Source organism: Corythoichthys intestinalis, chromosome 9, assembly GCF_030265065.1.
Source record: "Corythoichthys intestinalis isolate RoL2023-P3 chromosome 9, ASM3026506v1, whole genome shotgun sequence".
Lineage (NCBI taxonomy): Eukaryota > Metazoa > Chordata > Actinopteri > Syngnathiformes > Syngnathidae > Corythoichthys > Corythoichthys intestinalis.
Window position 1 is genome coordinate 51,185 of NC_080403.1, and position 13,237 is coordinate 64,421.

The following is a 13,237-nucleotide window of genomic DNA, read 5'->3' on the forward strand; positions in this document are numbered from 1 at the left end:
ATGGAGGCTTCATGGCAGCGATATTTACCTCATATGTGCACAGAAAAAAAGAATAGTATGATCACCATAATACTGATTTGCAATGAAACGGTATATACATGTCCATTTTTTCCAAGTGTTTTATTATTTTTTTTCCCGTGTCAGGTGTTGGTTGGTTTGACAAATTATGTCAATCCGTCCATCATGTGCTACTCAAGCGCCCCACAACAACGCACATGGACACGGGAGATGTCGCAATATGTCTACATTTTTCTTAACAGACTAATGAGAGTAGAAAGGCGATATCGTAAAGAGCAAACAATTATTTCTCGTCAGCATTTGACGATCTGAGATGCGGGGACGACAGGGGAGCTGACCGGATTATTTTATTTATTAATACCAGTGCAAAACGTCAATACGATCACCATAATACTGATTTGCAATGAAACTGTATATACATGTCATTTTTTCCCGAGTGTTTTATTTTTTTTTCCCGTGTCAGGTGTTGGTTGGTTTGACAAATTATGTCAATCCGTCCATCATGCACTACTCAAGCGCCCCAAAACAACGCACGCGGACACGGGAGATGTCGCAATATGTCTACATTTTTCTTAACAGACTAATAAGGGTAGAAAGGCGACATCGTAAAGAGCAAACAGCCATTTCTCGTCAGCATTTGACGATCTGAGATGCGGGGACGACAGGGGAGCTGACCGGATTATTTTATTTATTAATACCAGTGCAAAAATTCAATACGATCATCTTAATACTGATTTGCAATTAAACTGTCAAATATCAAAATGCAGTATTGTCTTTCAGAGCAGCACATTCGAAAACTAGCTATTTACACTTATAGTTTTAACAATAGTGACTAAAAATAATAGTGATGAGCATGAAAACAAAAATACAACAGAGCGAGAGGTAAATATGATGTGTTGGTCGTTCCATTTAGAAATTAAACTTTCGATGTATTTTTATTTTCGTGACAGCAAGCATGCTGCGTTGGCTGATAGCAGGCTAGCAGCAGCATTGTATATGTGATCGAGAACATGCTAAAGAAAGTCCGTGCGCCCCCGACCCCAAACCCCCACTCCTCCCACAAAAGGAAAATGTTTAACCGTGTCCTAAATCGAAATGCAAGCACGAGCCATGATTTTGAGCCCATAGAACTAGGACAGACGACGCGAAAGTTCTCCCTCGCTTTTGCAGCAGCGGGAGGGAGGGAGACGAGGCTGTCTGTGAAAGCAGAATGATATTGCCTGTCACTCATTATTGAAACTACGACGAGTGGTCAATGTGCAAGAGAGGGAGGGACCAAGCAATGTCACTTCCCGTTCAGTTATACTGCGAAGCGGTCTTTGGTGATTCGTTCGGTAACGTCACTTCCCGTTCAGTAACCGAACGATTCATTTGGACGGGGAGGGAGATGAGGGGGGCGAACGATTCGTTGAACGATTCGTTTGAACGAATCTTTTTACTGAACGATCCGGAATGGATTCGTTTACTCAAGTGAACGACAGATCCCGTCACTACTGAACAATCGCCGTTCCGATTGGTCTGAATTTTGCCTCACATCACATGCTTGGGCCGAAATTTAGTTGTACATGCTCAGAAAACACTTGTAGATTATTAAAGATAAAACACCCGAAGAACTATTCACTAGATTGTGTTCTTTCTTAACTAACGTCTTCTTTTGACCACGACTTGGAATGATATTTTTGTGTTTTACAACATATTATTTCGATGTACAAGTAGATTTTTTCATCTTTGGTTACAAGTGACTTTTGTCTCAGAAAACGCCACAAGGGGTGAGACGAAACTTTTTCACCTGTAGCAAAGAAAAAAACACCTGTAGAAAAATAAAAAAATCACTTGTAAATGGGGGAAAAAAACACTTGAAGAAATTTTTTAATATTGTTTTTTCATGTTTATTTCACAACGAAAAATTTGGAAATACAAGTGTTTTTTTAGTTAAAATACAAGTGTTTTTTAGTTAAGATGAGTCATTTTACAGGTATGTTTTTATTTTAAAACTAGGTTACAAGTATTTTTTTTGTCTCATAAAACGCGACAAGGGTGAGACAAAACTTTTTAACCTGTAGCTAAGAAAAAACACCCGTAGAACAAAAAAAATCACTTGTAAATGAGGAAAAAAAACACTTGAAGAAATTTTATAATATTGTTTTTTCATGTTTATTTCACAACGAAAAAATTTGGAAATACAAGTGTTTTTTTAGTTAAAATACAAGTGTTTTTTAGTTAAGATGAGTCATTTTACAGGTATGTTTTTATTTTAAAACTAGGTTACGAGTATTTTTTTTGTCTCATAAAACGCGACAAGGGTGAGACAAAACTTTTTAACCTGTAGCTAAGAAAAAACACCCGTAGAACAAAAAAAATCACTTGTAATTGGAAAAAAAACACTTGTATAATGTATTTTTTACATTGTGTTTTTTTCATGTTTATTACAAAAGGAAAAAGTCGGTAATACAAGTGTTTTTTAGTTAAAAATGGTCATTTTACAGGAAGAATTTTCATTTTACAACCTCACTTCTTTTGGCACTATTCTATCTCCATAAAATCGAACATCGTTTCAGCGAGTAGAGCGCAACGGGTCTGTTGACAGCGAATTTACAGATCGTGTGATTTGTGAATGCGTCAATATGCCAGTTTACTTATGCCCATGCAAAGAAATAAAGCCTGCTGTCAGGACAATAAAATAAGATTTGGTACGTTAACAGTAAAAAAAATAATTTATCGCGCATCACCACATGAAGCAGGATAATTATATGTTTAGTCCCATTGACTGTATGAATACGTATGTCCTTTTTTTTTTTCCTTAGTTTGGGCCTAAAAAATCAAGCCCGACCCGAGCCCGATCAATTAACTTGATTTGCAGGCCCGAGCCCGACCCGTCCCCCCCCCCCCCCCCCCCCCCCATAATTTTATGTTATCTTTGTGAGGACTCAGGAGAAGAAGGAAATGCGGGGATGCCATGCGTTGTTGCGTAAATTCAAGCCCGTCTTTTGTAACGAATTTTCACAGTTAAACAAGACTGTAAGGTGAGTATTCAATAAACATTTATATCTTTTATATTTGTGCGTCTGTCCTATCAGTGGATTTGACATTTAATTTAATCTCTTCGAGTTGGCAGAAAAAAATGCAAGTTTTCTCAATGTTTACATAGTCTTCATATTTCTATGATTATTATTAACTCATTTACACAACGAAATAACGCTGGAAAAGTCCGCTAAATATATTTCTTGTATATGAGAGCAAAGCTCTGCATTCGTTTACATTCAGCAATTTCAACGTTCAATTTGAAGCGCTTCCATACCCCACTTCGAATCGCACGGCATACAGTGTTCTTACGCAGATATTCAGCATCACCATTGGAATGCATATATTGTCCCTGGCCAAAGAGCGCACGGAGAGGCACACAATCTGCCCGTTTGTGAGGGCCTGACTTCGGCGGGTTACATTATAGTGACGTCCGCCTCGATCAGTTGGCACAGGTAAAGAATTCCCTCAGCTGAAAATCATTCATTCCAGCGATAGAGTCTGGCAACCTTCCCGCAGATCAAATTCCCAGGGCGGAGCAAGCCACAGCAAACAGACAGTGGAGTGGACCAATCAGCGACGGGCGGACGTGACGTTGGCAAAGCGACAAGAAACTCCAGTGCGAGCAGAGAACGGAGAAGTTTATTCAACATGGCTTGCGTGAGACAGACTGTTGTCAATGACTTGTGTCGATGTGTTTTTGGTCATTTAAAACTGAATTTACCGCTGATTGGAACACATTCTCGGTTCTCCCGTTCATGGAGAACATCTTCCGGGTACGCCAGCGGATTCTGGCGGTCTCCAAAAACCCGTGCCCTCCGAAGAGAGCCCCTCACAATCCGCGTGCCAATGTCGCCAGGTACGCTGTCATTGTCAGGAGGACATGTCTGCGGAGGAGTGCTGTTTAAATATAGCGTGGTTAATTAGAATTTTGGGGTTAAGCAAGATCTAACTCTGAGACGACCAGGTTTGTCGTGTGGCGTGTGTTGCCATGGCAACACTTCTCGGTTCCAACATATCCACCTTTCGTAGTCTCGCTTAGCTGCGAACTTAGGTTGCACGTGATGAAGTTACTCTCGAAATTACCCTGCTAAGCCAGAAAACTGGCTTCGTAGTATAGGCCACTGGAAAGAACATTATTAGATTATTTTTTAATCTTATATTTGCATTTATATTCATTTTGTTTTTACTTTGATTAATTTATGTATTTATTCCATTTTTATTTTTATTCATTTTGATCAGATTTATTTCTGTTTGTGTTTATAGTTGTTTTTGTTTTCACTTTTATTTATTTATTTTTAATTTAGCAGCTTTGGTCCTGCATACTTATGTGCTCGTAACAGTTGGTGGCGCTAATGCTCTTTTGTTTTAAGGCAACCGCCATTAAACCTGAAAGAAGAAGAAGAAGAAAATAACATCGTCTCAATTCTTCAGACTTCAGACCCACTACACTGCTCTTTTACCTTCTTGCCTGTCCCCTTGACTGCAAATGGCACTTGGGAGGTGGAGCACAGAGCGAGGAAATGGCGAAACGAGATGAGTCCAGAATCGTTTGAAATGTTATTTGTTTCCCAAAGTCATTGCTTTCGTCATATTCATAGCGTCTCTTTGCCCAACGAATTATGAATATTACTAGAATACTCGCTCTCTCGAGTTGTTTTCCGAAACGAAAACGGCTCCTACGCCTTGTATGGCCGAAATATGTCTATTGTTACCCACTTCAGAGGTCAATTAAAACTCAGTCGCGACAGCTCGCGTTCGCCAAAGACTTGTTCCTCGGTCAGATAAATAAGGTAATATCAACATTAGTTCAAGATATCAAAGTGAAACCGAATAATTGCCATTTACCTCCGTAATTAATTTCCCATCAAACGATGCAGAAGTATGGCACTCATGTCTTTAGGTCGGAGTGAGTCCTGTATTATATTATATATATGTATTCTTTCATGCCGAGACCACTTTTCTCCCTCAGGATGTAGTATTTCCCTATCCAGACATTGGAATTGAAGAATTGGAGGAGATAAACCAGTTTGTGGTTCCAGTGGAAAAATTCTTCAGTGAGAAAGGTGAGGGGGAACTTGATTGATACAACAGTTGTTTTAGATATGCATCTGTAGATCACATTTCATTTTAGCCATGTGTTTTTATTACCTGGTTGGCAGTCAGATGTAGGGCACACACACACACAGACAGACAAACATTCGCACCCACAATCACACTGCCGCTAAGTGGGAAGTGGGAATAGGGAATGGGACGTACTACGTCACTGTTTGGACGCGCCTCCATGCTGGCAATATGATTTACTTCCGGTTCGGCAGAGTCAATGCGGATTGTAACGTGTGGTAGTGCTAAGCTAACTCTTTCGGTGTTTTAGAAAGAAAATATGGGTGCTTATTGTTGCGTTACCGGGTGCAACAGCATCTCCTACGACAAAAAAAAGGGGTTAGGAAAAATGGACTCACTTTTCACCGTTTTCCTGCATGGAGGACCAAATATCAGATCACGAAGGTACGACGGATGGCTGGATTGCAGCGGTTCGTCGGAAAAGCATTTCTTATGATCATATTTCTGCTGGAATGAGAGTGTGTTCCTGTCATCTCTACTCTTGTAAGTTGAACGATTTATCCACTTTTGGTTTCAATACGTTTTTCTTTTTTTACACCGTTGTGTAAATCTGCCTCGGTAGCAATGCTCGCCTACTACGACTCACCTACCTGTTGTGTTCCTAGGTAAACCTGCTGACAACACATCCCGATTTGTCACCATCTCTCTTCTTGGATCATTTGACAAAGAAAATTTGTTCAATGGAGTGGTTCCATTTGTCCTGTGTCGGACTCAAACAAGCCCCTGCTGCAGACGCCATCTGGGTCTGCCCTTCTCGTCGATGAACTGCGGGCTTTTAACTTGTGAAAATGCAAGAACTGTAATGCACATATTTATTCTGCCTGGCTATTTAACTATGGCCAGTGACGTATTATTATTATTATTTTTTTTAAAACCACTTTGACAAAGACACGTTTCATTGTAATGTTGAATTTATATATTCTATTATTATTTTTAAATTATAATATTCTTATTTGCACTTATGGAGACTTTAGACTGTCAATTCAAATAGTGTTGGAAAAGTTGCAATACCTAAAATAGAAATGCAAGAACTGTAAAGTACATATTTTTACACCTTTATTTACCTAAGGCCACTGGATGTTTTTTAACTGCTTTGAAAAAATACAGGTTTTGTTGTGATCTTGTATTTATATAGTATATAGCTTTTTATAATGTATTATGTATTATAATATTTGCTGTCCCCTGCCAGAGTGTGGGCCATTTTGTACTAAAAGGATTTTAAACTGTCAGTTCAAATACTGTGTTGGAGACTAGTACTTGCAATACTTAAAATGGAAATGCAAGAACTTTAAAGCACATATTTATCCTGTCTGGCAATTTACCCAAGGCCAGTAAATAGTGTTTTAAACTGCTTTGACAAAGACACGTTTATTGTGATCTTGTATTTGTGTATTACTTATAATTATATATTTGCTGCCACCGTCAGAGGGTGGGCCTTGTTTGCACTAATTTAAAGATTTTAAACTGTCAATTAAAATATCGTATTGGAGAAATTGCATTACTTGAAATAAATCTATTGCAACTTATCAGTCCCAGTTCTTGTCTACAACGCTGTCCAAAAATTGTCAATGCATATTCCAAATAGAATAACAAAATTAAGTCACCTGACTTTGTAATTATTACACCTGTTTATTATGAAGACCTGAAGTAAACAACAAGCAGTTACAGTTTGTCAAGAAGTTGTTCAAGTCATGTTTTGGTATTCATATTTTATTGACTTTTCACAACAACACTTGGGATCGTGTTTGTAAGAGCAGAGCAAACTGAAGTTTCAGCGTGCACTCTTCGCCTTTCCAACCTCTCATAACGCTCCGATGTGGTGCGCTTGACCTCAGAATAACCCAAGAAGAGATATGGTGACCAATCGGGATGTGTTGTCAGCATTTCATATGCAGGTTTTCCTAGTAACACAACAGGTAGGTGAGGAGGAGGAGTAGGTTAGCATTGCTACCGAGGCAGATTTACACAACAGTAAAAAAAAAAAAAAAAAAAAAACGTATTGAAACCAAAACGGATAAATCGTTCAACTTACAAGAGTAGAGATGAGGGGAATACTCTCATTCCAGCAGAAATATGATCATAAGAAATGCTTTTCCGACGAACCGCTGCAATCCAGCCATCAGTCATGCCTTCGTGATCTGATATTTGGTCCTCCATGCAGGAAAACGGTGAAAAGTGAGTCCAGTTTTCCTCGCCCTTTTTTTAGTCGTAGGAGAAGCTGTTGCACCCGGTAACACAACAATACACACCCATAATTTCTTTCTAAAACACCGAAAGAGTTAGCTTAGCACGACCACACGTTACAATCCGCATTGAGTCTGCCGACCCGGAAGTGAATCATATTGCCAGCATGGAGGCGCGTCCAAACAATGACGTAGTACGTCCCATTCCCTATTTGCCGCCTTTGTCAAAGTTAGGTGAATGCACCATTACACCATCAGTGTAGATTTATCAACTATCAAAGTAATCCATTTTTGTTCGGTTTTTTTTTTTTTTTTTTTTTTTTTTTTTTTTTTTTTTTTGCGACCCTAGTACAAGTACAAACTTCCAGGTTTTGCACTTACAAATTCTATGATAGACAGCAGCTGTTTTTTTTACATCATTAATCATCAAGCGCCATAATCGTAGTTTCAACATTCAAGCTCAGTCCAAAGATTTTTCACGTATTTTCTATGGAAGGGCAATTGAAAATGGTACAATTTTTTTTCCACATTCACTTGTATTTTACCTTACAACTTAATAACGCGAGGCTTTGTGTCCTTATGCCATAGTTGACTCGGCAAAGATAGATCGTGAAGCCAAAATACCCACTGAAACGTTGAATGGCTTAAAAGAACTTGGACTTTTTGGAATTCAGATTCCAGAGCTATATGGTAAGTTGGAGAAAGATTTCCAGATCACACACTGCTTACCTTAGTTTGAGAATTTACATGTGCTGATTTGTAAGTTGGGGGCGATAAATGGTTTTTCTTGCATTAAATTTTATCTGGGTAATATAAACTAAGGCTGCAACAACAAATCGATTAAATGGATTAATAAATTAGTTGCCAATGAATTTGATAATCGATGTTCGACAGCAGGTTATACACACACTCTCTTTCTCAACACAGACAGTTGCCAGAAGGAAAAAACACACATTTTACCACCGCTAGACACACTAAACACGCTAGGGTTAACTCTCGTAGCTGGTGGGAAACGTTGATGACAGTGTTTAATAACCTTTAATTTTGTATAAAAGCGAAATCACATTCGAGGTATTGCCTCTTCGGCAGCCACCTTATACAAACATGTTTTACATGTCGGTTGGCCTTCCTCCTCTAAGCCGCAGCTGTCTGTAACTTTTCTGTAGCCAAAGCATGGTGCCTAGAGTTGCGCAATCTGACTAGAAAAGAACACTGTGTTCAAAATAAGGAGTGCGGGCCGTCGGTGGCCCCTATTTGCAACATGGGGTCCTCGACGGCATCCGCTGGGTTTTTGCCAAAATTAATTATAAGGGGAGGTTAGAATTGAAGCTGGGAATTTTCCAGTCCTTGTTTAACTATTTAAGATAAAATTGAGAGCCAAAGAGGGAAAACATGTTTAAAAAGTTAAAAAAAAGATTTGTGCCAACTGTTGAAATTCGCCTACCCAGACAAGCCGCATGGAAACAGCGACAGCCGAACAAAGTGCCGCTCTGCCGATGCTGCGTTCGCGCGCGCCAACCGGGAAGGCAGAATTTCGCGCGTTCATCTCGGATGTTAACCCTTTGTACTGACTCCATGTTCCAAAAGTTTGAAAAAGACTCGCCAAAAGCAGGTTGACAATTTATTCGTCGACAATGGTCAAAAACAAGGCAAAAACAGATGACGGAGGGACAATTCTGGATCCAAAACAAGGCTACATGTTTCTGAGCAGCAAAAATCTGTGTTATCTCAGTGTCCAGTGTTTTTAAGTCTGTGATGTAGTGGGCCGGCTGAAGGTGTGTCCGGGCGTTGCTTTGGGATCATCCCTCTCTGGCCGGTTTCGGGCTGTTTAGGTTCGTGCGTGGATGGGATGTGGTTGCCACAGGGACCGACGCTGGTCTTGACGTCCCAAGCGCCTGCTATCAACTTTGTTATCCGGGCTGGCTCTACTTGTTGTCGGACAAAGAGCGCTTTGTCCTTGCAGAACTGATTTGCAAGTTTTGGTGCGTCAATCTTGCTCGTGGCGCACACGTTGGGCTTCTATGATAAGATGGCGTTATGTATTTATTCTGCTTCTTTTCATTGACCTATGGTGTGCTATCTATTCTACACTAGGTGTGTCAGAGCAGTACAGTCCCACAGTAAATATGAGAAATGATACTATTCCCTGATTACTTGTATTCCGTGTGTTCGAGTAATGCAAACAGTTAGACGGTGCCTGCGAGAAACGGTACCATTTTTTGATTTCCCCCTCAGGAGCCCCGATAAGGTGATTAACTTTACTGTGTCAAGGCCACTGAGTGAAGTCTGCCTAAACTATAGTTAAATGAATGTGTTAGACTAATGCAAACAATTATATGGTGTGTGTGAGAGAACGGTACCTTTTCCCTTCAATTCCCATACCAGCAATTTTGTTTTCTTCGTTGGAGGAAAAAGTTAGGAGTTTCACCTCCTGCAGCCATCATGTAGCACAGCTGACTCCTGACACTGAGCAACAACCGGTGGGGGAGGGTTGAGCCTTGCAGCTGCAGGCAAAGAATTTCTCCATGCATTTTTGAGATATAAAAAATAGCTAATACCGAAGGGACGGTATGATGGAAAATTTTTGTGGTTAGGGTCAGGGTTTGACGTTTTCATACCACGGCATACCTTGAAACCGTTAATCGGTACATGTCTACTATCGGTGCTCTTGTTAAGAGAAACATGACCACAGTAAAGCCAATTCAACTTTACTCCAGCATCTGACTTCTCTTTAGAGTCTGATTTGTTCGCTATCTGTTGATTTTTGTAACCCCACACACATTGAGGATAGAATAAGTGCCATATTGGCACTTTGCATTTGCACTTGATCCCCCCAAAAAACTGATGTTTGCACAATTTTGATTTCAAAAATAAATTTATGGTGGTGCAATATAGGCACTTTTTCCATGACTTCAGTTGTACTCTTAATTTTCAAAGAATGTTTATTTGGAAAACCTTGAAGTTGCTACATTTATCATTAATTAAGCGTCCAGTGGGGTCTCACAATTCAATACAGTTAGCCATAATATGTTAGGTCTATGACCGCTAGAGCTGGGAATCTTTGGGAACCTAACGATTCGATTACGATTCAGAGGCTCCGATTCGATAATAAAACGATTATTGATGCACCCCCGTCCGTTTTTTTTTTTTTTTTAATAAATATATGTTTTGTACATTGGTTCCAAAATTGTTCAAAAATCCTCTCAGGCTAAACCAAACTACTGTTTCAGTACCAAGTTAGCATATAACAGTAAACAAATATACAAAAATAACAGTAAATAAAATACTACAGTCCCCATTCTGTATCAGCAGCTTTAAACTACATTCAATTAATTTAATGTTGTGAATCAACTGTTAGTTGTTAAAATTGCTCCCGTTACTCCATTATTTCCCTTCTGTCTACTTTTGTCAAAGTTTTAAAACTATTTCATCATTTAAAGATGGATTCAAGACAAGATTCTGCCGATTTAGGAGCATTTAAGATAATAAGTTAATTAGGTTCGCTACAACAGAGCCTTCTAGAGAAGTCACTGCTTTAGTACTGCTTTAAAATGGCGGCTGTTTACTAACGCCGGTAAGTCTATCATTTCGCATCTCGGTTCAATAATATTTGTTCTAACGCCGCCTTCGTCTGTCATTTTGCATCTAATTCTACATATATATGATATCTACTGTAGCCGTATGTTTGTAGCAACTAGCAACTGGGCGTTGTTTGTTGCAGCTGTCGGCCGCAGTCAGGTATGATTGTTTTTTTTTTTATCTAGCGGCATGAGTTGAAAATGATATTTACTCTCAGTCCATTCCTCATTGCGCGTCCCAAAGACCGCGCTGACTGTGTTTTACTTCCGTTTTACCTGGTATAATTCAATAATCGGAATTTGGATGTTTGTGAATCGTTCTCGAATCTTCCACGGCCGAATCGCGAATAATCTAAGAATCGGAAATTTCGTACGCCTCTAATAACCGCATATATCCGTATCAGATTTTTGGAGTTTTCACAATATCGAGTTATCGGTTAAAAAGTCATTATCGTACAAATATATGAATATATGTATATATTAGGGCTGTCAAAATTATCGCGTTAACGCGCGGTAATTAATTTTTTAAATTCATCACGTTAAAATATTTGACGCAATTAACGCACATGTCCCGCTCAGAAAGTATTCTGCCTTTTAGTAAGTTTTACAGCAAGAGTTTTTGTGCTGTCCAACAGCGAACTCTTGTGGTCGCTTTGCGACATGGTTTATTGTTTTCTTTCCAGTTCATTATGGCTGCACGACGTCTCGGGCTGATAATGTTGTGCTTATATGATCCTTGGACAAGATTTGTCCGTAAGTATGGTTGTTGTAAAGAATGTACATATTATGTTAGTAAGCGAAATGTTATATTTTTTGTATGAGATGCTTTTTGTTTATGTTTAGTGAACCTGTATAGCGTGCTAAGCTAACGTTGTTGCTAATGCAATGCTTGTGTAGCTTTTTTTTTTGTAGTTTTACGACGGTCTAAAGAGGACAATGGTTTGAGGCCATTTTATTAATAAATCAGATGAAAAAGGAAGAAGTCTAATTATTAAGGCGTCGTTCACTAGCTGTCTAGCTTTGGAAGAAGTAGACGCTTCGGAATGAGGACAGCATAGACAGATTTAAATGACAGTAGAGTGAAATGCCCACTACAGTCCTTTTGTACCGTATGTTGAATGTATATATCCATCTTGTGTCTTATCTTTCCATTCCAACAATTTATTTGACAGAATATATATATAATTTACAGAAAAATATGGCATATTTTATAGATGGTTTGAATTGCGATTAATTGCGATTAATTACGATAAATTTTTAAGCTGTTATTAACTCTATTAAAAATTTTAATCGTTTGACAGCCCTAGTATATATAGAACCAACATGTCATTTTACTCAGGGTTCCCTTTAATGCAACAGCAGCCTTTTGTGCATGCATAATATTTTCACGTGTGTACTACTTGTTCGATTGTAAGAGCTAGTCGGCTTTCAGAACTTTGAATAATCGTCCTTTATTGTTTGGGTTGTGTTTTCAGGAGGTCTGGGATTATCCAACACCATGTATGCACGACTAGCAGAAATAATATCTTTAGATGCCTCTATTGCTGTGACACTGGCTGCACATCAAGCAATTGGACTGAAGGTACATATTAAATGTTGTTTCATGCTTCATTTTGTCGTCTTCTTCAGGAATCGAAGTCGAACACTTACATGTTGGCCAGGCCATTAAAAAAAATGGACAGGTTAATAAAAGATGTAGTGACAGTGGGGATGGAAAGTTTGGGCAGACTGGGAACATATACAGTGCCTTGCAAAAGTATTCGGCCCCCTTGAACCTTGCAACCTTTCGCCACATTTCAGGCTTCAAACATAAAGATATAAAATTTAAATTTTTTGTCAAGAATCAACAACAAGTGGGACACAGTCGTGAAGTGGAACAAAATTTATTGGATAATTTTAACTTTTTTAACAAATAAAAAACTGAAAAGTGGGGCGTGCAATATTATTCGGCCCCCTTGCGTTAATACTTTGTAGCGCCACCTTTTGCTCCAATTACAGCTGCAAGTCGCTTGGGGTATGTTTCTATCAGTTTTGCACATCGAGAGATTGACATTCTTGCCCATTCTTCCTTGAAAAACAGCTCGAGCTCAGTGAGGTTGGATGGAGAGTGTTTGTGAACAGCAATCTTCAGCTCTTTCCACAGATTCTCGATTGGATTCAGGTCTGGACTTTGACTTGGCCATTCTAACACCTGGGTACGTTTATTTTTGAACCATTCCATTGTAGGTTTGGCTTTATGTTTTGGATCATTGTCCTGTTGGAAGATAAATCTCCGTCCCAGTCTCAGGTTTTGTGCAGATACCAACAGGTTTT

The 13,237-nt window shown here is 39.1% G+C and overlaps 1 protein-coding gene across 1 annotated transcript in view; it reads left to right on the forward strand.

Moving 5' to 3' along the window:
• The first annotated feature begins 4,431 nt into the window (after positions 1-4,431).
• acad9 (acyl-CoA dehydrogenase family, member 9) overlaps positions 4,432-13,237 on the forward strand; it is a 93,376-nt gene continuing 84,570 nt past the window's right edge. The window contains exons 1-4 of the mRNA XM_057845669.1: positions 4,432-4,832; positions 5,012-5,105; positions 7,935-8,036; positions 12,400-12,506. Coding sequence (XP_057701652.1) covers positions 4,662-4,832; positions 5,012-5,105; positions 7,935-8,036; positions 12,400-12,506 — 474 coding nt within the window. The 5' untranslated portion in view covers positions 4,432-4,661. The remainder of the gene's footprint in view (positions 4,833-5,011; positions 5,106-7,934; positions 8,037-12,399; positions 12,507-13,237) is intronic.